Raw genomic sequence first — 23,142 nt, 5'->3', positions numbered from 1 at the left:
ACCCAGAGTCAGTTCTCCTTCCATCACCATATATTTGATCCCCCTTACCCTATAAAGCTGAAACATTTATCCATAAAGACACGTGTGCTCCAATGTTCATAGTTTAGTGATGAGGGTAAGATGACACTTTTTCATATCAGACTCCTGGGCATCAGCAGCTGGTAACAGCTACCTTGGCGATATTCTTTCTCACATCAAAGCAAATGCATAATTCCTGCTCCAGACCCAGAAGTTGTCTCCTCCCGATTGCAAACACACAGTACATCAGCAACACAAAATGACATTAGGACAACACGGGGTCGCTGGGTGGAAGAATCAGGATTCTGCGGACTGTCTCATCCTTGTGCGTCAGTGATGTTACGTTTCAAGCAAAAAGCAGAAACCAGACACGTGAGTACCGCCTCGAATAGGCTATCATTGTTGTGTGGTTAACTGGGTAGAGTTTTGAGAATCTCAAGCAAAGTGTATTTCAGACATTTCTCCAGGAAGTGGCTTCACATGTTGTCCTTCAGAACATGACTAACATTTGTTCTTTTTTGTTTCAACCAACAATTTCTCATCACTTCTTTTTGCATCTGTAGGGTTATGGTGTGCCTACTGTTCCTTAACTTTTGTCTTTATTATATAGTTTGGATCTCTTTCAACATCAGTGTCTACAGATGTACCGTTTTGTATTATTAGTCAGCTGGGGCTGCCATAACAAACTCTCATAGAATGGGCGGCTACGACAGCGGGACGTTCTTTTTCAGATTCAGTTTATGTTCATTATTATTTTGCGTTAGTTTCAGGTTACAGCACAGTACTTAGACATTCCTACAATTTATGAAATCATGCTCCCGTTAATGTAGTACACGAACATACATTCGTGACCTTTGATAATCAGCTATGTGACACCTGAAGCAGTTCAAACATTTAGTGAAAGCCAATATCTATATACTAATTAACAATTAAATTATTTCATTCTCACTGCCAAAAATACAAGGGGCATCAATAACACAAGGGGCTCGGCTACACAGAAACTCAGTGTCACTGGCCACACGGCAGCCCTGTGCTGAAGATTTGTGACTCTGTGTCCCAGGGTGCAGCCCGAAGGCTCTCCGGGGAGGCGTGTGAGGCCTCTGAGTGAAGGGGAGCTGTGTGCTAGGGTAGCAATTCCCTGAGCTGCGGGTGTCTATGTCCTCACGTGTGACTGGGTCTTGGGTGAAGGTCTCGGAACCGTTGGCAGGTCTCTGTCCCACAGTGTGAGGTCTCTGAACTCTGTGGAGGAGTCTTTCTGAGTCCAGAGGGTTGGTCTCTAAGCTGCTCATGGATCTGCATCCCGGGATGTCTGTGAGAGCAAAGCAGGAAGGACCTTGCTTACTCAGTGCTCTCGCTAGGTGTGTGATTTCACCTTTGCTGTGGTTTCTCCCATCCCTGCCCTGGTGCCACACAGATGAATGGTCAGGGTCCCCCTCCTCAGGGAGGGCAGTCCTCGGTCATGTGCAGCTCGAGGAGCCCATGGTGACCATACTGATAAGAGCAGTAACAGCTGACATCACCCCCACCTTTGCTCAGGGCACTGAGACAAACCTATGGACACAGAGTAACTCAGGAAATTGGCCCAAATACTTAAGCGGAGGTCACCCTCTGCAGAGCAGGCGCCTGGGCCCAGTGTGGAAGGACGGTCTCAGCTCCTGAGGCGGGAGGAAGTGGAGGTAACTGGGGCTCCTTGGAGGAGGCAGGGGAAGGCTCGGCACAGCCCAGGCCAGGTGGGGGTGCCAAGGAAGGGGAACGGGCGAGGTTTGCTCAGGGTCACAAGGATCCCGCGACTGACCCACTGTCAGAAGTCTGACCCTCTGAATCTTGCTCGGCCAGCAGACTTGCCACTCGGTATACGGAATAGAGTCCTCACATTCCCTGTGGAGGTGGTGCTGGAAGGTAGAGAGGACACACGCCACGCAGGAGGGGAAATGCCTCAGACTCATGCACGTCCACAAGGTGCACTGCTAATGTGCAGGTCCCTCCCCTCCTTTACATCATCGCTCTGGCACGGAGCTCAGCAGGAGGGCAGTCAAGGGCTTGAGGAGGTGTGGGAGACCCTGTTTACAGCACGGTGCTCCCCATAACTACAACATGTCCTTTTCCTCATGGGCAGAGGGTGCGATGATTGTCAAGACAGCGTGACTTACACACAGGCCACGGGCAGCTGAGTCATTCCCTAGTCACTGTCCCTGGGGAGGGGCGTCCTTGCCCCGGAAAGATGGGCACATCATCCAGTAGTAGGGCTGTGGGCCCACAGGTGGGGACTAATTCAGTGGGGACAGTGTCATGACAGAAATGATCTGTTTCTGTGTCTCGAATGCCCTCTCTTTCTCCCTGACTCCTCTGTCCCAGTCTCTGTGTCCCTCTCACACACCGGCCTGGGTGTGACCTCATGTACGCCATGAAGGCCCTTCCTCCTCCTTCTTCTGAGGGTATCATAGATCCTTTTTTCTTGTTGTTAAAGTTTTTTTTTATTACTTTCAGCATGCGAAGCAACACAATAGTTGACATTTACACTCTTCACAAAGTGGTAACTCCTGTGCCCCAAGCTACTACCCCTCTGACATGTTGTATAGCTGTTATAATGCCACCGACTATTTCCCTATGTTGTACTCCACATCCTGTGACTATATATACCTATATGTTTAGTGACAGTTACAGTTAATATTTTTTACCTCAGCTTCCGCTGTATTACGCATTGGTCAGGCATGTACACAGTCTATGATGTGATTCCCCTGAAAAGTCCAGGGCCCATCTGGCACCTTCCATGATTTACAACATTGTTGATTATATTCCCCATATGTATTAACAGCCAATTCATATTTCTCAATACCTTCACCTTTTTCACCCCCGATCCGTTTCCCATCTACACCCTGATAGATCTAGTACCCGTCTGGCACCATAACTAGTAATTACACTATTACTGACTGTATTCCTTATGCTATACCCTACATTCCCATGACTACTGGGAAACAATCAATTTGGACTTTTTTTTTTTTAAGTTAGCTTTCTTTTTTTTTATAGACTACTTTTAGAGCAGTTTGATAAGCACTTTTTTTTATTGCTGAATTCAGTTTGTTAATATTTTGTTGAATATTTTTGCGTGTATGTTCATTAGGGATATCGGCGTATAGTTTTCTTTTTTTTGTTTGTTTTTTTAATTGGGGAAGGGGAACAGGACTTTATTGGGGAACAGTGTATACTCCAGGCCTTTTTTTTTCCAAGTCAAGTTGTCCTTTTCAATCTTAGTTATGGAGGGTGCCGTTCAGCTTCAAGTTGTTGTCCTTTCAATCTTAGTTGTGGAGGGTGCCATTCAGCTTCAAGTTGTTGTCTTTTCAGTCTTAGTTGTGGAGGACACAGCTCAGCTCCAGGTCCAGTTGCCGTTTTCTAGTTGCTGGGGGCACCTCCCACCATCCGTTGCGGGAATCAAACTGGCAACCTTTGTGGTTGAGAGGACGCACTCCAACCAACAGAGCCATCTGGGAGCTCAGCGGCAGGTCAGGTCAAGGTGCTGAGTCCAATCTTAGTTGCAGGGGGCGCTGCCCACCATCCCTTGCGGGAGTCGAGGAACTGAACTGGCAACCTTATGGTTGAGAGCCCATGCTCCAACCAACTGAGATATCTGGGAGGCAGCTCAGCTCAAGATACCGTCTTCAATCTTAGTTACAGGGGGCGGAGCTCACCATCCCTTGTGGGACTCGAGGAATAGAACTGGCAACCTTGTGGTTTAGAGCCCACTGGCCCATGTGGGAATCGAACCGGCAGCCTTAAGAGTTAGGAGCATGTAACTCCAACCGCCTGAGCCACCAGGCCGGCCCCAATTTGGACTTCTTAATCCCTCCCCCTTTCACCCATCCTTAACCCCCCTCTCAACTTCAAGAAGTCCCTCTAAGATTCCTTAAAATACTGGTTTGGTGGTGATGAACTCCTTCAGCTTTTTCGTGTCTGGGAAGCTCCTTATCTACCCTTCAATTTTAAATGATAACTTTGCTGGGTAGAGTAATCTTGGTTGTAGGTCCTTTCTTTTCATCCCGTGGAATATTTCCTGCCCATCCCTTCTTGCCTGTATAATTTCTGTTGAGAATCAGCTGCCAGTCTTATGGGGGCTCCATTGTAGGTAACTAACTGCTTTTCTCTTGCTGCTTTTAGGATTCTCTGTTTGTCTTTAATCTTTGTCATTTTCATTATGATGTGTCTTGTTGCTGGCCTCTTTGGGTTCATCTTGTTTGGGACTCTCTGTGCTTTCTGGACTTGTCTATCTCCTTCACCAGGTTAGGGAAGTTTTCTGTCACTCTTTCTTCGAACAGGTTTTCAACTCCTTCTCTGTCTGTCCGTCTTCTGGTACCCCTATAATGCAAATGTTGGTACGCTTGATATTACCCCAAAGGCTCCTTAAACTCTCCTCAATTTTTTGGATTCCGTTTATTCTTGCTGCTCTGGTTGGGTGTTTTCTACTACCTTATCTTCTAGATCGCTGGTTGGATCCTCGGCTTCGTCTAATCTACTGATGATTCCGTGTAATACAGTCTTCACTTTCGTCATTGTTTCCTTAATTTCTCACTCGTTCTTTTCATGGTTTTCCTGTCCATTTTCATGCTTCCTGTATCTCTGTTAAAGTTTTCTCTGAGATCATTGAGCATCCTTATAACCAGTGTTTGGAAATCTGCATCTGATAGATTGCTTATCTCCATTTCATTTAGTACTTTTTTGGGAACTTTGTTCTTTTTTTTGTTTTTTATGTGGAACATGTTTCTTATCTCCCAACATTAGATGCCTCCCTGTGTTTCGTTCTATGTATTACATAGGGCTGCTATATCCTCTGCTCTTAGTAGAGGGGCCTTAGGTAGTAGGTGTGCTTTGGGGTTCAGTGGCACCGTCTTTCTGGTCCCTCTCATACCCCGGCCTGGGCGTGACCTCACCTACACCAAGAGGGCCCTTGCTCCTCCTCTCCTAAGGATATCATTCTTTCGTGTGTATCTCAGTGGAGACCAGTCTCAAGGGTCCACCTGAGTGCACAGGATTGTCCAGGGAAGGCACGGTCAGTTGCCGAGAGGCTGGTGAAGGCTTTTTCCTTGGGGCAAACCGGGAGCTCCTCCCCTTCCATTATCCGAACTTGACCTCCGACCTCTGACAGAATCGTGAGTCTTCTGTGCTAAGAAGCCTCCCTTGGGTCGCTGAGAGTAAGTCAACTTCCACCCCAACCCCTCAACAGCCCAGAAAACACTATGTGATGTGTTGCCCATTACCTCCCTGAACAGATGACCTGTCTCTCCGTAGGTCATGCTGTGCCAGCCACACGGTTCCTCATACACTGTAGCCTGAGTTCCACTCCCACACTTTTCCAATGGTCTTACCGGTATCTGGGAGGCTTTTCTCCCAGATATCCATCTCTTTGCCTTCCAGCTCAAATGTCACCTACATGGGAAATTTTCCCCGGACCACCCTCTCTGGCAATATTCACCCCTTTAACTTCTTTATTCACATTCAATTTTAATCAGAGCCATTACCAACAGCTGACAAATTACAGAGATGTTTCAGCTACATGATCCCACTACAATGTAAGCTCCCTGAAAGTAGCATGTTTTATATTCCCTTTTCGTACGCTGCATTCCTACCTCCCATTATAATGCCTGACACATAATTTGCAGCACAAAATGTGATCATGGGGAAAAAAAGAGTTGGAACAAACAATGTGAAGAGAGACACATAAAATAGAGCCGGAGGCTTTGGGGGAAGCGGGGCCAATGCACACCTGGAGCCTCGGTCTCAGAGCTGCTCTGAAGTTGCGAACCTGAGCGTCAACTCAGCCCCAGGCTCAGTCATCACTATCCGGGAACAACAACTGCTGTGTGGACAACAACACATAAACTTTACCTCCTCCTTGCAGTTCTGAGTTCCTCCTTTGCTTATTGGAACGAACCAACCCCTGCTAAATTAGTCAGCAGTCCTTCATTTACAGGAGAGAATTACACTTTGTGCTTTTTGCCTTTATAAGCACTGCGTTTCTTTGTGTCTCCAGAGAGCAGTGTGGGTTGCTAAGTGGTTGTGTGTTTCCAGGGCTGCAACTCTTTTTCCTCCGGTAAGTAATTTCCTTGCTTTATTAACCCTTAAACTCTTCTTTCTTTACCAAATGAATGAGGCAATAAATTAACAGTTGCAAAGCTGTGGCAAGAGGCATAGTTAGACAAGCCGAGGAGTCCGCTAGGTAACATGTCCAAGCGTGACAGGATTGTGACGAAGCACCTGGTCTGTGTCTAACCTAACCTGTCCGTTGGCCCCTGGGAGATGGCCCCTTCCCTAACAAAACCAAATGACCCGCCATCCCTCTCACCTATTGCTGACAGTGAAAGACCCCAGCCTGTCCCATACCAGGCCTTCTGACCCCAGCCTGGAGGTCTAGCCCTCCTGCCCTTGGGGGACTGTGGTGGGGTTGCCCCACTAGATCTATTCTGCGTTACCCAGGAGACAGAAGCCAGCACCGTGCTCAGCACAGAGAAAAGCTTGTAAGGCTCCCTGGCATCATAGCGGCCACTGCAGGGAGGTACATTTCAGGTCACAAAGACACTTCCAAGAATGCAAGAGTGCAGCGAACTGGGGTTTTCATGCTGACTTTGCCTTCCCACCCTTTGGGGACCAGCCTACAATGGTCCCGGTGCAAATGTATGGAGGAGGCAGTTCAGGTTCCCACCGCCAAGGGGCGCCCGCGAGGGAACAGTTGCTGCCTGGCACAAACCACACGGGTCTGGAGGGGCGCCTCTGTATTCCGGGAGGTACCACTGGGGAGGGCGTTTCGGAAAACTCCATTGTGTGTGTGACAACAGTGAGGGTGTGTGTATACAGCGGCCGGGCCCACTAGAACTCGGAGGTCTCAATTCTCCCGACCCGCTGGAAACCGAGTGGACTCGGGGTGTGAGGTTCTGACCCTCACTGTCAATTCCCGAAATGCACCCGTCCCTTGCAACGTGGTCGCACCCAGCTGGAAGACGCCGGCTGGAGAGATAGCGGGGGGTGGGGGGGGAGGATAAAGGAACTGCTCCCAGGTCCGTGCTGTGCCGTGATTGGTCACGGCGAGATTGACGGAATAAACCCTCCCAGAAGCCCTCGGTGGGCGCAGGATGGCTCCGGCTGGACCTGTCATCTTGGCCTCCCTGTCTGGCAGCCCCGGTCCCATTGGCCATCTGTGTGGGATGTCGCCTGACTGCAAGCTGGAGCTGAGGGTGAGGCGTGTGTGTGCCCGCGTGTTCGCGCGCGCGCGCGCGTGTGTCTTCAGAGCGTAGAAGTTTCTCCGAGTTGGACTCCTCACCGCCTGAGTGTCCGGACGGGGCTGACAATGCCGCCCCTGGCAGTGGCGAGTTCCGCGCAGTCGCTGGCGTGGAGTCAGTGTCCGACGCTGCATTCGCGGGTGACGGCGCTGTCTTCACGTGAGCTCCTTAGCGTAGGTTAGCCCTGTTTCAGTCACCAGCCTAGTCCGGCGCGATTGACACGGCGTCGGAGGGAGTCTCAGACGCACGCAATTAAGGTCCTGGGAGAGGTGTGTGGGCTCTTCGGTGTCCCTGCGTGGGGAGTGAAGCAGTGTCAGGCTTTTGGGGATGTGTATCGCGAGGTGCCACATCACAGGTGCTGTTCGGGTACATGGGATCCCTCTGAGCCTTTTGAGGGATTGTGCGGGAATGGGAGGTTTTCTGTGAGTGGATTCTGTGGCCACGGACTAAAGGTCTCTGCGGCTCGTGGGCCTGTACACATGTACCTGGGTGTGCACTTTCTGTGGTTCTCGGCGTTTGTGTCCTGGGTGGAGATCTCCGTGTGTGTGTGACCGCACCCCAGGGAATGAGGGCTCCGAGCACTTTGTGATTCTGGGTCCGGAGCTGTGATGGCTCTGATCTGAGTGGGTTCGGGGGAGGCTTTCTGTTAAGCTAGGAAGTAGGTGAGCTGTTTGGGGTCTGTGTCCAGGGTGTAGGCTCTCTGATTTGTATGCGGACTTTATCTTAAGGTTATGGGGTGTTTCGGAGTTAACTGAACTTCTGTCTTTCTGCTTTCGGAGCCGTTGGATTCAGTGGCCCTGCCTGGGTGCTTTGGGAGCCTATCTGCAGGGTGTGAGGTATCAGCAGTTTTAATTTGTTTCCTGGGACGAGGACCTTGGTCTGTCGGGGTGGGGGCTGTCACAGTGTGTATGGTCTGTGCTGTGTTTGGGAGTCTGTGACACAAGTGGTGACCTCTCTGTGCCGAGACGTTTGGAATCTGTTTTAGGTTTTGTTCAGTGAGCTGTGTTTGGTGTCTCTGGGTATGTGAGCTGTTTGGGGTTTGTGTGTCTGGTGAGATCTCTTGCCTTCTTGGGTGTGAGGTCTCTCTGTAAGACCTGAGGGATTTGGAAGCTGTCAGTTGTGATTCCAAAGCCTGGAGCTCCACGTCTTGGTTGTGTGTCCTTGGGCAAGTCACTTGTGTCCTGGAGACTTGATGGGCATCATAATCAATAAAATGGGGCCAATTCCCATATTGGAAGGCAGTGTACATCTTAGCAATGTGTGTAATGAGCCTGACTCCCAGTCAGTCTTCCACAAGAAATTTCTGAGTACCTGCTACAGTGTGTACCTGAGCAGCGTTCTAGGAGATGGGGTACAACACAGAACAACATTGGTAGAATGTGTGATTTCATAGAGTTGCTCAGTACCTGTATAACATATCTGAGCGTGGCAACTGCTATGGAGACAGAAAATAACGGGTCACGGGCAAGGCTATGAGGGGAGATGGTGTTAACGTACTGAGGGTGGTCAGAGAAGGTCTCCCTGAAAAGGTGATGAGTGAGCAGAGCCCTGGAGGCAGTGAGGGAGCAGGCCGTACATTACCTGAGGGAACAGCATGCCAGGCAGAAGGAACAGCACGTGCAACAGTGCTGAGGCGGAAATCCACTTGGTGTGTTCCTGGGAGTCAGGGGATCCTGGGGTGCTTGGAAAGCCCTCATCACTGGGTTTGGCTCACAGCGCTCGTGAAAGGTGTCCGGTGTTGCGCTCTGTGTCTGTCTTCCCACTTGTGAGGCAGGTGAGGTCAACCTCTTTTTCTAGACGACAGACCTTAGGCTGCGAGTAGTGGCTGAGGCTGTTCTCCCCCTCACATTTGAACAAAGTAAAAGAGGGGTGAAATCTTTGACTCCTTCGTGGGAAACAGGGTTTGAGTGTCAAGAGCTGCAGGGCGGACACCATCCACAGTGAATGTCGGCCATCCAGCTGGTATAAATGACAATCCAGGCATCTTGACCACGATAATATTTCTCCTCTTGATGGAAGGCAGGACCGTAGGAATGAAACAGGAACTCGGTCAGAGGAGAGAGGGAGGAAGGGGAGGCTGCAGAACAGTGATCTTAATCACTCGGGCTTCATAGTATTCCCTGGATTTGGCCCGATTCACCTTAATTAAGTGATTGTATTAGGTATGTTCACCGTTTCCTCTGCCTTGACCCTTCTTTCACTTCCCTTCTCTTTTGTGCCAGAGCAGTTCAGTCCTAAAGCTGTCACATGAGGTGCTGCAGAGCAAGGCGAGCGTATGCTTCTTGGGGAGTCAGAGTGCAGGCAGACTGAGGAGGGCATCCACACCCAAGGACATGGTGCAGTGGGTGACAGAGCCCCAGGTGAGTAGGAATTGATTTCATTTTCCCTTCCAATTGGAGGAGATACAAACTCAAATTTTAAACATATGATGCCCACCAAAATCTTACCTTGTTGAAACCCAAAGCCTTTTTTCCATCCTGGCTAGAGAAGACAACACAAACCAAAGTCATCAAGTCCCTGTGCTTTTCTCTCCCCTCCCAGTGTCCGGTGTGGTGAAAGGAGCCAAGGACAACAGTGATCTCACTGTCCCACTGGTGGGTCTATTATTTCCAATTTCCGTAAGTGACATACACTGAGCGAATGGTCTCAGGACAACATGAAACAGTTTTCCTCTGAAAATCAACAGGTAATGATCCAGTAGCAGCAGAATCACACAAGCAAAGGGGGTCCATGTTCACCCCTTTGTTGGGGAAGCTGCACGCACAAGGGACAGGAGCCAAGAGGAGTGATGAGTGCAGGAGCAGTCCCTGAGCAGGGCGAAGGCATGGGACCCTGAGCAAAGGTGAGAGCTGGCTGCAGTCAGGAGCAGGTACGCTCAGGGTCAGCAGGGGATGCCAGGGGAGAAGCACCTCGCCTGGGTTTGCGAAGCTCAGGAACCTCCCCCCCATAGCTTCTGTGCTCTCCATGAATTATTAGGAGAGGTCACTGGAATGGAAGCCGGGTACCAGTGAGTAAGGGAGAGGTGTAGGAAGGTGACAGGGAAAGTGAGAAGCAGTGCTCTCCTGGTCATGGATTCAAGATGAACAGTTCAGGAAGGTGTGGGGTTTTGTCATCAAAGCTGAGGTGCTGTCATGTGGGGTCTCAGCTCCCACTCCCCACATAAGAACGCAGGACATGGTGAGGCCCCAAAGGAACACCCACGGAGCCACGGAGCCATAGATAGCGGAGTCATACCACTATATTCTCGATGGAGCTGGGTTGCGGACACAGGAAGCACAAGCCACATCATGTGCAACCTGCCTTCCGCTTATCTGCCAACCAACCCCACTTGCCAGCTGCAATCCGTGGTGCTAACTGCAATCAACTCTGGCTAGCTCAGCCACCATCTTCTTGCCCCCATTTTCTGCTAGAGTAGCCACGGCAGTTATATGAGTGGCCAACGGTTCACAGGTGACAGCTAATGGCCAACTAGCCACAGCTGATGGCCATCCAATCACAGTTGATGGCCCTTTACTACCCGAGTGAGCACCTTTCCACGTGGGGCCAAGAGCCTGGAAACTGCACTCCTGGCTCTGTCCCCACCCCAGTGCAGGTCCTTGAGCACAGGGATGGTCGGTTGCCCAGGAGAAAATCCCTAAGGAGATTTTCCAGGGTTGATCCAGTCAAGCTCTTGGGCCGTGAGACCCTGTGGAGGGTTCCCTGGCCTGAGGGCTGAGAGGAGGCAAGTGAGTGTGTCAGCAGTTGTAGGTGTTCACAGGCAGGTGGAGGTAGGGGGAGGGGTGATGGGGGGCAAGGCCTGGGGGGATAGGAGGAAGAGCTGGGGATTGGCCATGTCCCTCACTTGTAAGGGAGGGGCGGGTGGAGCAACTGGGTAACAAGTGACCCAGTCCCTGAACTGAAAGTCTGTCACAGGGACTGGAAGGAAAGTTCTACCACATGTGGGCTCCAGACTGACACCAACCTAAGGGGTCCGTGCGCAGGCCCAGAAACCGTCAATTGTACCACAGCTCTAGCCCTATTGGTGCAGGAGTCCTGGGTACAAGGACGTCACATGCTGTTGCTAAGGTTTCGAGGGCGGGACTTACGAAGAGGCCAGCTAGTTTTGGTTCCCTGAGGTCTCTTGGGCTGAGGTTTGCTTTATCTGGCCCTTATTGGCAAGTCGCGTCCCACACCTTCTTTGCTGGTTTTTCGGAGAAATCCAGAAAAGGAGGGAGTTTGTGTCAGGTATGTGCACAGTCAGTTTCTCTGGACATTAGATGGCAGTGTGGGACCGTATACACGTCTCCCTCCCCCGCCCTTCCTGTCTGAAAAAAACTGCTCTGAGTCTCCTCCAGAATAAATGGCTGCTTCTCTCTAAGTCTCCCTGTGCCAGGCCCAACATTGGGCAAAACGCTCCCTTCAGCAGCATCCCTGCTGGAAACCAAGTGTCCCGGCTCCATAGAGTCTTGTCTTTCTCCTGATCGGAATGTCTTGTCACCAGCTTTCCTCCGTTTGTTTTCGGTTTTTATCCATGTATTCTCCAGTACCCTAGTCACTTCAAGCTCCTTGTAGAATATTTGGAGGATTCACAAATTATAACAAAGCAAACTAAACCGGAGTCCCATCACCCCAGGATGACCATTATTAGCTTGGGGAGATTTTCTTTATTGGTTTTCTCTCCTATAAAGGTGCACAGTAAACACTATGAGATTCATATTGCATTGTGACTTCACCAGATTTTATTAAACTCAGAGCATGAGTTAGCTGTTCTAAAATCATTTGAAAAAGCTTGAAAATTTTTATTTCATTTCTCTTCCTGAAAGTATGTCGTTAAAAAGAGTGAAAATAGGGTGACGTCATAGCAATGGCGGCAGCGGGGCGCACTTTTTGAGTTCTCCGTCGGATCTTATCAGAAACGGGAAGCTTATAACCCATCAAAGGACTCTCTGCTCATCACGCAGAACAGCGAAGAGACTCGCGCAGGGATTTCTTGCAGGTGGGGAAAAATTGGGCGAGCAGGGGAAGAAGGAAGGGAGCGAAGCGGAGACACGCCGCACCTGCGGCGGCGGTGGGGACGCGGGTTGGGATCGCGGTCCACACCTGTGGCGGTAGAAATTCGGCCCCCACCCTCGGGTTGTGGAAATCTGCTCCGCACCTGTGCCTGTGAAATTCCAGCCCACACCCACGGCTACAGATACGCAGGATATCCCAGGACGGAGGAAAGCCCGGAAGCCACGAGGTGGGCGTTTTGCCCTGCGTCCCACAGCGGACCTCTCCCGCTGCAGGCGCAGCATATCCAGCATTAACTTCAGCTAATAACCTCAGTTGGTCCTTGGGCCGGACAAGGAACACAGACTCCGTGCCTGGGCACCTTCCCCCGCTCTTCTGACCCTGCCCCCGCCTTTCTAGAGACTTGATCTAGCCCCTGCACTAAGGAGCAGCGGCAGATTACAGAGGCGCCTTGGAGCCCCGGCTCCGGGAAGACAGGCGGGCCCAGGGAGGAGGCTAGGAGCTGGGAATCTTCCGTCCCCAGCCACCACCTTTTCTGGCCTGCGGGAAGAGTGTTAAGACAGCGGGGCTGGGAAAGAGAAGACCCCTCCTTCCATCCCCAGCCCCCACCCTTTCTAGCCAGCCTAGAGCGGGGTAAACACATCCCCAGCTGCAGAGACGCAGGGGTTCCCAGGACAAAAGAGAGAACACAAAAGCCAAGTGCTGGACTCTACTTTGCGTCCCAGAGCAGACCTCTCCCTCCCGCAGAGGGAGGATATCTAGCATTTGAGACTATTAAACTCCATACCTGGGCCCCTCCCCCCGCTCTTCCAATCCTACCCCCACCCTTCCAGAGACTTAAACTGGCTCCTGGTGTGAAGAGCAGTGTCAGATTACAGAGGAGCCTTGGGGTTTGGGCTAAGGGAAGACTGGCCGCTGGCTTTGGTCCAGGGAAGAGGCTGAGAAGAGTGTGGTTTGCCCTGGACTAGGAGACAGAAGACTCATCCACCCCCAGATACCACCGTTTCTGGCCTGTGGGTGGGGTGTGACACAGCTGGGCTGGGAAAGAGAAGACCCCTCTTTCCATCCCCAGCCCCCACACTTTCTGGCCTGCCTAGGGCGTGGCAATTACATCTGCGGAGGCACTCCCAGGGATCAGCAGTAAGTGGTATATACAGCACTCAGCTTTCAGCAGCTGAGGAATTCCCTGCCGGCCACACACACACACAGGGAAGAGGTGCCCTAAGACTCAGGAGAGCTGGACACAGGGCTGGTGGTGCTATTCTCGGTGTGCATATGTGCCGGCAAGGGCAGAAACTGCACTGACTTTGTAAAACCTACTGTCCAGACCCCTCAGCCCCACGCATCTAAAGCTGCAGCCTCAGAGTCACTCTGGGCATCAGGTGACCGGCTCTACCTGCACAATACGCAGGGGATTACTTGGTGGGCTTAAGCCACAACTGGCGCTGTCTTTTTTTTTTTTTTTTTCTTTTTCTTTCTTTTCTTTCTGTTTTGATTTGTCTTTATATTTTTGACATCTTTGCCTGTGTCGAGTGAGGATTCTGTGCTACAGCAGAGAACAACTTGGAGATTACTTGGTGGGCTTAAGCCACAACTGGCGCTGTGTTTTTTGTTTGTTTGTTTGTTTTTTGTTTGTTTGTTTTTTGTTTGTTTGTTTGTTTTTGTTCTGTGTTGATTTGTCTTTATATTTTTGACATCTTTGCCTGTGTCGAGTGGGGATTCTGTGCTACAGCAGAGAACAACTTGGAGATCACTTGGTGGGCTTAAGCCACAACTGGCGCTGTGTTTTTTGTTTGTTTGTTTGTTTTTTGTTTGTTTGTTTTTTGTTTGTTTGTTTTTGTTCTGTGTTGATTTGTCTTTATATTTTTGACATCTTTGCCTGTGTCGAGTGGGGATTCTGTGCTACAGCAGAGAACAACTTGGAGATTACTTGGTGGGCTTAAGCCACAACTGGCGCTGTGTTTTTTGTTTGTTTGTTTGTTTTTTGTTTGTTTGTTTTTTGTTTGTTTGTTTTTGTTCGGTGTTGATTTGTCTTTATATTTTTGACATCTTTGCCTATGTCGAGTGGGGGTTGTCGATTGTTTTTTTACATGTGAATGTATTTGACTTTTTCCTTGTTGTTATTGTTGTGCTTGGTGATTTGCTTTGTTCTGTAATTGCCCTACCAGTGCCCAGCTTAAGAGGCACAAGATTCAACATACCCAGCGGCCAACTCTAGACCAAGCCAGAGTACTACCGGGTTTGACCTACAAGTGATACACTCAGAGGGGATTCTTTACAGGCACATAGAGGCCAAAGGGCAAACCACATCTAAGCGGTCAATCCTCACGCAGCAGAATACCCTGCGTGGGCAAAGCCAAGTCTTACAACTAGTCAGCCTAGGAGTTAACTCCACCTACTCACAAGCGAAAAGCAATTAAGGATCTTCTTTAACAGGACAATATACACAACACAAGAGTCACTTTTAGAGCACACGTAGGGGAGAAGAACGAAGTAGTGCAAGTCAAATATAAAGGACATTTATTATATACTAATCCAGCAAGAACTAAGAACTCCAGGGCACCTATCTAATACATCGAAGCAAACACAGAGAGTCAGCCAGAATGAGGAAACAAAGAAACATATCCCAAATAAAAGAACAGAAGAAACCTTCAGAAATGGAACTAAATGAAGCAGAGGTAACCAAACTGTCAGAGACAGAGTTCAGAATACTGATGATAAGAATGTTTAAGGAACTTAGAGAGGACATCAAGAAGGATGTAGAAATCATAACGAACAACCAGTTAGAACTAAAGAACACAGTTACCGAAATAAAGAACTCACTTGAAGGAATTAACAGCAGGTTAGATGAAGCAGAGGATCGAATCAGCGACTTAGAAGACAAGTTAGCAGAGATCACCCAAACAGAACAACAGAAAGAAAAAAGAATAAAAAACAATGAAGATGGTTTAAGAGACCTATGGGATAACATCAAGCGCAACAACATGCGCATCATAGGAATACCAGAAGGTGAAGAGAAGAAACAAGGGATTGAGAACATATTTGAAGTAATAATGTCTGAAAATTTCCCTAACCTGATGAAGGAAACCAACATACAAGTCCAGGAAGTGCAGAGAGTTCCAACCAGGATAAACCCAAACAGGTCCACTCCAAGACACATTATAGCTAAAATGGCAAAGATTAAAGACAAAGAGAGAATCCTAAAAGCAGCAAGAGAAAGACAGAGGGTTACATACAAGGGAACTCCCATAAGACTATCAAATGACTTTTCTGCAGAAACATTGAAGGCCAGGAGGGAGTGGCAGGAGATACTCAAAGTGATGGAAAACAAAGGCCTACAACCTAGGTTGCTTTATCCAGCAAGGCTATCACTTAAAATTGATGGGGAGATAAAGAGCTTCCCAGAAAAGAATAAGCTAAAGGAATTCATTACCACCAAGCCAGCATTGCAAGAAATACTAAAAGGACTTCTGTAAATAGAAGAAAGACGAAAACAATTTATCCACAAATTTAAAAATGGCAATAACTATGTACTTATCAATAATCACTTTAAATGTAAATGGTTTAAATGCTCCAATCAAGAGACATAGGGTGGCTGAATGGATAAGAAAGCAAGACCCTTGTATATGCTGTATACAAGAGACTCACCTCAGATCAAAAGACACACACAGGCTAAAAGTGAAGGGTTGGAGTAAGATATTCCATGCAAATGGAAATGAGAAAAAAGCTGGAGTTGCAATACTTATCTCTGACAAAATAGACTTTAAAATGAAGAAAATATTAAAAGACAAAGATGGACACTATATAATAATAAAGGGATCAATTCGACAAGAGGATATAACTCTAGTAAACATCTATGCACCCAACATAGGAGCACCTAAATATATAAAACAGATATTGACTGACATAAAGATGGAGATCAACAGTAACACTATCATAGTAGGGGACTTCAACACACCTCTGACAACAAGGGACAGGTCTTCCAGACAGAAAATCAATACGGAAACAACAGCCTTAAATGACACATTGGACCACTTGGATTTAACCGATATTTTCAGAGCATTCCACCCCAATGCTGCAGAATACACGTTCTTCTCAAGCGCACATGGAACATTCTCCAAGATAGACCATATGTTAGGCCACAAAGCAAGTCTGGATAAATTTAAGAAAATTGAAATCATACCAATTGTCTTCTCTGACCACAGTGCTATGAAATTAGAAATGAACTACAGGAAAAAGACTGGAAGACACACAAATTCATGGAGGCTGAATAATATGTTACTAAACAATGAATGGGTCAAACAGGAGATCAAGGAAGAAATCAAAAGATATCTCGAGACAAACGAAAATGAAAATACAACGACCCAAAATCTATGGGATGCAGCGAAAGCAGTCCTAAGAGGGAAGTTCATAGCACTGCAGGCCTACCTAAAGAAACAAGAAACATCACTAATCAACAGTTTATCTTCACACTTAAGGGATCTGGAAAAAGAACAACAAAATAAGCCCAAAGGGAGTACAAGGAAGGAGATAATAAAGATCAGAGCGGAAATAAATGAAATAGAAACCAGAAAAACAATACAAAAGATCAATGAATCCAAGAGTTGGTTCTTAGAGAAGATAAACAAAATTGACAAACCTTTAGCCAGACTCATTAAAAAAAAGAGAGAGAGGACCCAAATTAATAAAATCAGTAATGAAAGAGGAGAAGTGACAACAGACACCGCAGAGATACAAAAAATCCTAAGAAATTTCTATGAGCAACTGTATGCCAACAAATTTGACAACCTGGAAGAAATGGACAATTTCCTAGATGCATACAACCTCCCAAGGCTAACTCAAGAGGAGACAGAAAACCTGAATAGACTGATTACCACCAAGGAAATTGAATCAGTAATCAACAATCTCCCAACAAACAAAAGCCCTGGACCAGATGGCTTTACAGGTGAATTTTACAGAGCGTTCCAAAAAGAATTGTCACCTATTCTCCTCAAACTCTTCCAAAAAATCCAGAGAGAGGGAAGACTCCCAAACACTTTTTACGAAGCCACTATCACCCTGATCCCAAAATCAGACAAAGACACCACAAAAAAAGAAAACTACAGGCCGATATCGCTAATGAACATAGATGCAAAAATCCTCAACAAAATACTAGCAAACAGAATTCAGCAATATATTAAAAAGATTATACACCATGATCAAGTGGGATTCATCCCTGGTATGCAAGGGTGGTTCAACATCCGCAAATCAATTAATGTGATACACCACATTAACAAAATGAAAAATAAAAATCATATGATCATATCAATTGACGCAGAAAAAGCATTTGATAAAATTCAGCAGCCATTCATGATAAAAACCCTTAAGAAAGTGGGAATAGAGGGATCATATCTCAACATAATAAAGGCCATATATGATAGACCCACAGCTAACATCATACTCAATGGGGAAAAACTAAAACCATTCCCCTTAAAATCAGGAACAAGGCAAGGCTGCCCACTTTCTCCACTTCTATTCAACATAGTGCTGGAAGTTCTAGCCACAGCAATCAGACAAGAAAAAGAAATAAAAGGCATCCAAATCGGTAAGGAGGAAGTAAAACTGTCATTATATGCAGATGATATGATACTATATTTAGAGAACCCTAAAGACTCCACCAAGAAACTATTAGAGCTGATAGATGAATTTAGTAAAGTAGCAGGATACAAAATTAATATTCAGAAATCAGTTGCATTTGTATATACCAATAATAAAACATCAGAAGGAGAAATTAAAAAAGCAATTCCGTTTACAATTGCTCCAAAGACTATAAAATACCTGGGAATAAATTTAACCAAAGAAGTAAAAGATCTGTACTCAGAAAATTATAAGACACTGAAGAAAGAAATGAAAGAAGATACAAATAGATGGAAACACATACCATGTTCATGGATAGGAAGAATTAATATAGTTAAAATGTCCATACTGCCTAAGGCAATATATATATTCAACGCAATTCCTATCAAACTACCAACGACATTTTTCACAGAAATAGAACATATAATCCTAAAATTTATATGGGATAACAAAAGACCCCGGATATCTTCAACAATCTTGAGAAATAAGAACAAAGTGGGAGGTATAACAATACCTGACTTCAAATTATACTACAAGGCTACAGTAATCAAAACAGCATGGTACTGGCATAAAAACAGACCCATAGATCAATGGAACAGAATAGAGAGTCCAGAAATAAATCCATGCCTATATGGCCACTTAATCTATGACAATGGAAGCAAGAATGTACGGTGGGGTAAAGACAGTCTATTCAATAAATGGTGCTGGGAAACTTGGACAGACACATGCAAAAAGATGAAGCTGGATCACCTCCTTACACCACATACAAAAATAAATTCAAAATGGCTTAAAGATTTAAATGTAAGATCTGAAACCATAAAATTCCTAGAAGAAAATATAGGAAGAAACTTCACAGACATTACCCGGAGTAAGATTTTTACTGATATATCCCCTCGCGCGAGGGAAGTAAGAGGAAAAATAAACATGTGGGATTACATCAAACTAAAAAGCTTTTTCACAGCAAAGGAAACCATCAATAAAACAAAAAGGGATCCTACTGATTGGGAAAATATATTTGCCAATGATATATCTGATAAGGGGTTAATATCACAAATTTATAAAAAACTCACTCAACTCAACTCCAAAAAAACAAACAACCCAATTAAAAAATGGGCAGAGGACATGAAGAGACATTTTTCTAAAAAGGACACACAGATGGCAAACAGACATATGAAGAAATGTTCAACCTCACTAACCATTAGAGAAATGCAAATAAAAACCACAATGAGATACCACCTCACCCCAGTCAGGATGGCTATCATCAATAAATCAACAAACAACAAGTGCTGGCGTGGATGCGGAGAAAAGGGAACGCTGGTGCACTGTTGGTGGGAATGCAGATTGGTGCAGCCACTATGGAAAACAGTTTGGAGATATCTCAAAAATCTGAAAATGGAACTACCTTATGATCCAGCAATCCCACTCCTAGGTATCTATCCGGAGAAATCCAAAACACCAATTCAAAAATCTTTATGCACTCCTATGTTTATTGCAGCACTATATACAATAGCCAAGACCTGGAAACAACCGAAATGCCCATCAGTAGATGACTGGATTAAGAAACTGTGGTACATTTATACAATGGAGTATTACGCAGCCATAAAGAAGAAAGAAATCTTACCATTTGCAACAACATGGATGGACCTAGAAAACATTATGTTAAGTGAAATAAGTCAGAAAGAGAAAGACAAATACCATATGATCTCACTTATATGCGGAATCTAAAGAAAAGAATAAGTGAATGAACTAATCAGAAACAGTTTTGGAAACATGGAGGAAAAACAGAGGGTTGCTAGAGGGGCGGGGGGGTGGGGATAAGGGGAAGGTGAGAGGTTTTGGGAACGTACAGAGGGATAGTGGATGGGGGGAGGGGGGTTCACACAGTGTGAGGGATATAAATGATAAATGTCTAAGTTTTGCTTTGTCTTGTGCACCTGAAACTAATTAAAAAAAATAAATAAAATAAAAATTTAAAAAAAAAAAAAAAAAAAAAAAAGAGTGAAAATATTGTACTTCATAACCTGACATAGACAGCAGAAATAACCCAATTCCTTTCTCAAAGAGCAATAGCACATTGTAGCCTTCCTCAGTTCTGCAGCTACATTTTTGCCTGTCTTTTTCTTTGCTTTCCGTTGTATTTTCAAAGTATGAAATCCATTTGTTTTGTCTGTCCTCTAGCATGATCCAGGCCATGATCCGGGACAGGAGAACAAGAACGCACTGCTCCTTCACCCCACTTCTGGACTCAATTCCTGGACCTTGTACATCTCTCTTCCTGCCTCTGAAAAGAATCAGCTGACAATGAAAGGAATTCATCCTGCAAGAGGAGACACCGTAAAATAATTAAAACAGGCCCCACTTTCTTCGGTTCAATCCTTGTCTCCTTGAAATTGTTTTTCACGATTCTTCCCTCCTGCACCTCCTTGGGAACCTCCTCTAACCCGGAAAACAGAACAAACAAAAGACGTACAAAAACAGCTGTCAAACAACTTTTCTGAAGGCTGCTGGAATGAGATTTGCAGCAAGGGTCAGAGAAGCAGCAGAAACAATTCCCAGCCTCTCCAACCACACATGAGCAGCTGATACAGAAACTGCAACCTGGGAACAGCAGAGGTATGGACCTCTCTTCTGCTTTCCCTGCACTGGGACCTCTGCTTTCCTTCCTCTCTACATGGGCTTCTCATGCCCTTTGTGTACCCATGTTCCTTCCTGCTACTTTCCCTGTACAGTCTCCAGTTCTGCTTCAGCTCAGAGGTGTCCCTGGTCTGAAGGTGACACACATCAGCTGGATGAAGCCTCTAACCTCCATTTGAATCACTTGAACTGGAGTCTTTTCTCCCCAGGTGCTACCACTGATTTGACCCCAATTTCCCAGCAGCAAAAGCACAGAGTTCTACAGGGTCACTCGCATGAAGGACAGTCGCCACTGGTCAATGGGAAACATTTTCTCAAGGCAACTACCAGGGTTCCCAATAGTGAGACTGCAGGGAAATGTGTGCCCGAGTCATCACAGGGCTCAGGTTCTACAGACACGCCTGGCAGGGATCTAATGGCAGCATTTTTCTCATGATAATGGGCATATTTGTACTAACCTGCCAGGTAAGGTTTCTCTGATGGATGAGACGGCAGTACATACAGAGGGCTTAGTGCACTGCCTGACACACAGTATATACGCAAAACGCCTTCCCACATGACTTTGTAACAGGTAGGAGCACAAGCTCTGGAATCATAACTTCAGGGGGAGTAAAGCCTTTCCCTACATCCTCAAATTGCACACAGTGTGTGTCTGTGTCAGAATAACGCAACAAAGGATGCCATTAGTTAGCAAAGATAGCAATTATGATTTCTCATTTGGAAAAGATACTTCATGTAAAGCTCCCTAAACTGAAATAAAGGCTCCAGTTCTTCTCTGTTTTGGTTTTTGATGATGCTGCAGTGCATGCGCTTATTAACTCAGGGGAACGTCTAGTGTATGAAGACGAGATAAAAAATGCATTGGCTTTTAAAACAATGTTTCTCTTTCAGATAATCTTTCCATTACAACAGGGCGGGAATAGGTGCTTCACAGCGTTGGGACCTAAGCTCTGGGCCAGTTTTCGCATCTCTACTGCTAAGGATGGCCCAGTGTGTTCATGTTTACAATGTCACCCTTCTCCATTCTTCCTTTCGTGTTGGGGGGAGTGGCATCAGCGGGAATAGTATGGTTTGTAGACCACTGACCTCTACAGAAGAGGAAAGCTAACGCTTCCTAGAATGAATTCCAACACACACAGGAGAAAAGCGGAGTTTCTGACTGGGAGCAGCGGCCCTCTCACCACCGCTTTCCTGCATGCGCCTCCGTGTTCAACTGATACCTCAGTGCAAGTCCCCTCCTTAAAGTGGTAGAGACAGCAGCTCAGAAAGCAAAGCGGCTCAGAGAGCAAAAAACGGTAAGGCTGGTAGACCAGGAACCAGAAGGGAGTTCTCCTGAGCCCAGGCCCAAGGCCCTCCAGGAGACCGGAGTGGAAGAAAATACGAGGGAAGAACTGGGTGTCCAATAAGCAGGAGCATTTATGGTAAAGAAGTTGTCACGATCAAAGTGTTCACAGTACCCGTGGTCAGTACTGCTTAAAATGACCTTATTCGTTAGGAACTTGGGACTTTTTTCTCTTATGTGATGCTTGATAAAAATGCATGTCCAAGTAGTAACTGGACTTAGTGAGAAAGGCATCTACGTTCAGATCAGGCTGGCTTCATACAAAGTGGGGGCAGATGCCTTGTTCCCAATTCCAATAGCTTGGCTGTGTTTGGGCCCCTAAGTTCATGTTCAGTGTATTCTTTATACCCACAGCCCCTCATTACATGACCCAAAGCAAGTCTCCCAGGCAACAGGACAGGGTGACTGCAGTTTGGAACCATGAGACCAAATCACCATCCAGTATGTTCTAGAATCAATGTTCTATGAACCAAATATGCAGCAGGCCAGGGTGCTTCTGAAAAGATAGCTGATGAACCCAGGGAGCAATATTAAAGACGCACCATCTCGATCAAGGCCGTTCTCTGCTACGTCCTGTTCACTCCAGCCTCATTCAACTCTTTTTGGAGTGAAGGAAACAGGCTTGAAACTGGAAAGTGTTTGGGTGTGTCCTGAGTCTGTCACCAACAATGTAAATGGATCTCCGTCAAGTGACCTAGTACAACTCAGAAAATCTCATTTTAAGAAATGTTAATGACATAGACTCATGCCGACTTGAAAAGGGCCAAATGAAAACAAAAACAAACAACAACAATAAAAACCCCATGTAGAACTGTTGCTATATTATAATCCACGGCTGGGCAAAGACGGATTTTTACACATAGAAAGAAAAGTGTCCTGAAAATCATATTTCGAAAAATTTCCCTATGCTGAGTGAGCCCCCACTCCGCGTTAGGTAGGCTTCCAGGTGCTGGGGATACAGGCGTGCACCAGACAGGCACTGCGCTCCTGCGGTCGCAAAGGGGAACCCGGGTGCTGCCTTTGCATCTTACATGGGTCGCTGTGTCCTCAACTCAACACTCACAAAAGCTTTCTACATTTACAACACCTCAGCGTTACTTTTCTGTACAATGACGTTAAATATGAAAACGACTTTCAACCCTGTAAAACTGACTTTAAACCCGAAGGAGGTAGAGGTTAGGATGCAAAAAGGAAGGTAAGTACAGCTCTTGAAGAAAAATGCTAAGGGGAGTTAGCACAAAACACTAATACTGGCCTAGGCGGGGTGCCGGCACTGTG

General features: G+C 46.5%; 1 protein-coding gene across 7 annotated transcripts in view; it reads left to right on the top strand.

Moving 5' to 3' along the window:
- LOC148754608 (uncharacterized) overlaps positions 1 to 23,142 on the top strand; it is a 148,184-nt gene that overhangs the window by 74,062 nt on the left and 50,980 nt on the right. Inside the window, exons 1-4 of one of the 7 annotated variants that reach the window (XR_016020041.1) lie at positions 6,456 to 7,552; positions 9,511 to 9,643; positions 9,825 to 10,125; positions 20,067 to 21,298. The exons of 5 other annotated variants lie outside the window; for them this stretch is intronic. Coding sequence is in view for 1 of the 2 variants with exons in the window: in XM_088795233.1 (XP_088651359.1) it covers positions 20,067 to 20,187 (121 nt within the window). In the remaining variant the exon portion in view is untranslated. Of the gene's footprint in view, positions 1 to 6,455; positions 7,553 to 9,510; positions 9,644 to 9,824; positions 10,126 to 20,066; positions 21,299 to 23,142 lie in introns of those variants that run through there. One more of the 7 variants, XM_088795233.1, reaches the window with a different exon arrangement.

This window comes from Rhinolophus sinicus, chromosome 18 (assembly GCF_057876585.1).
Source record: "Rhinolophus sinicus isolate RSI-liver-muscle chromosome 18, RSI-T2T, whole genome shotgun sequence".
NCBI classification, from domain to species: Eukaryota; Metazoa; Chordata; class Mammalia; order Chiroptera; family Rhinolophidae; genus Rhinolophus; species Rhinolophus sinicus.
This window is presented reverse-complemented; position numbering and strand designations above follow the sequence as displayed.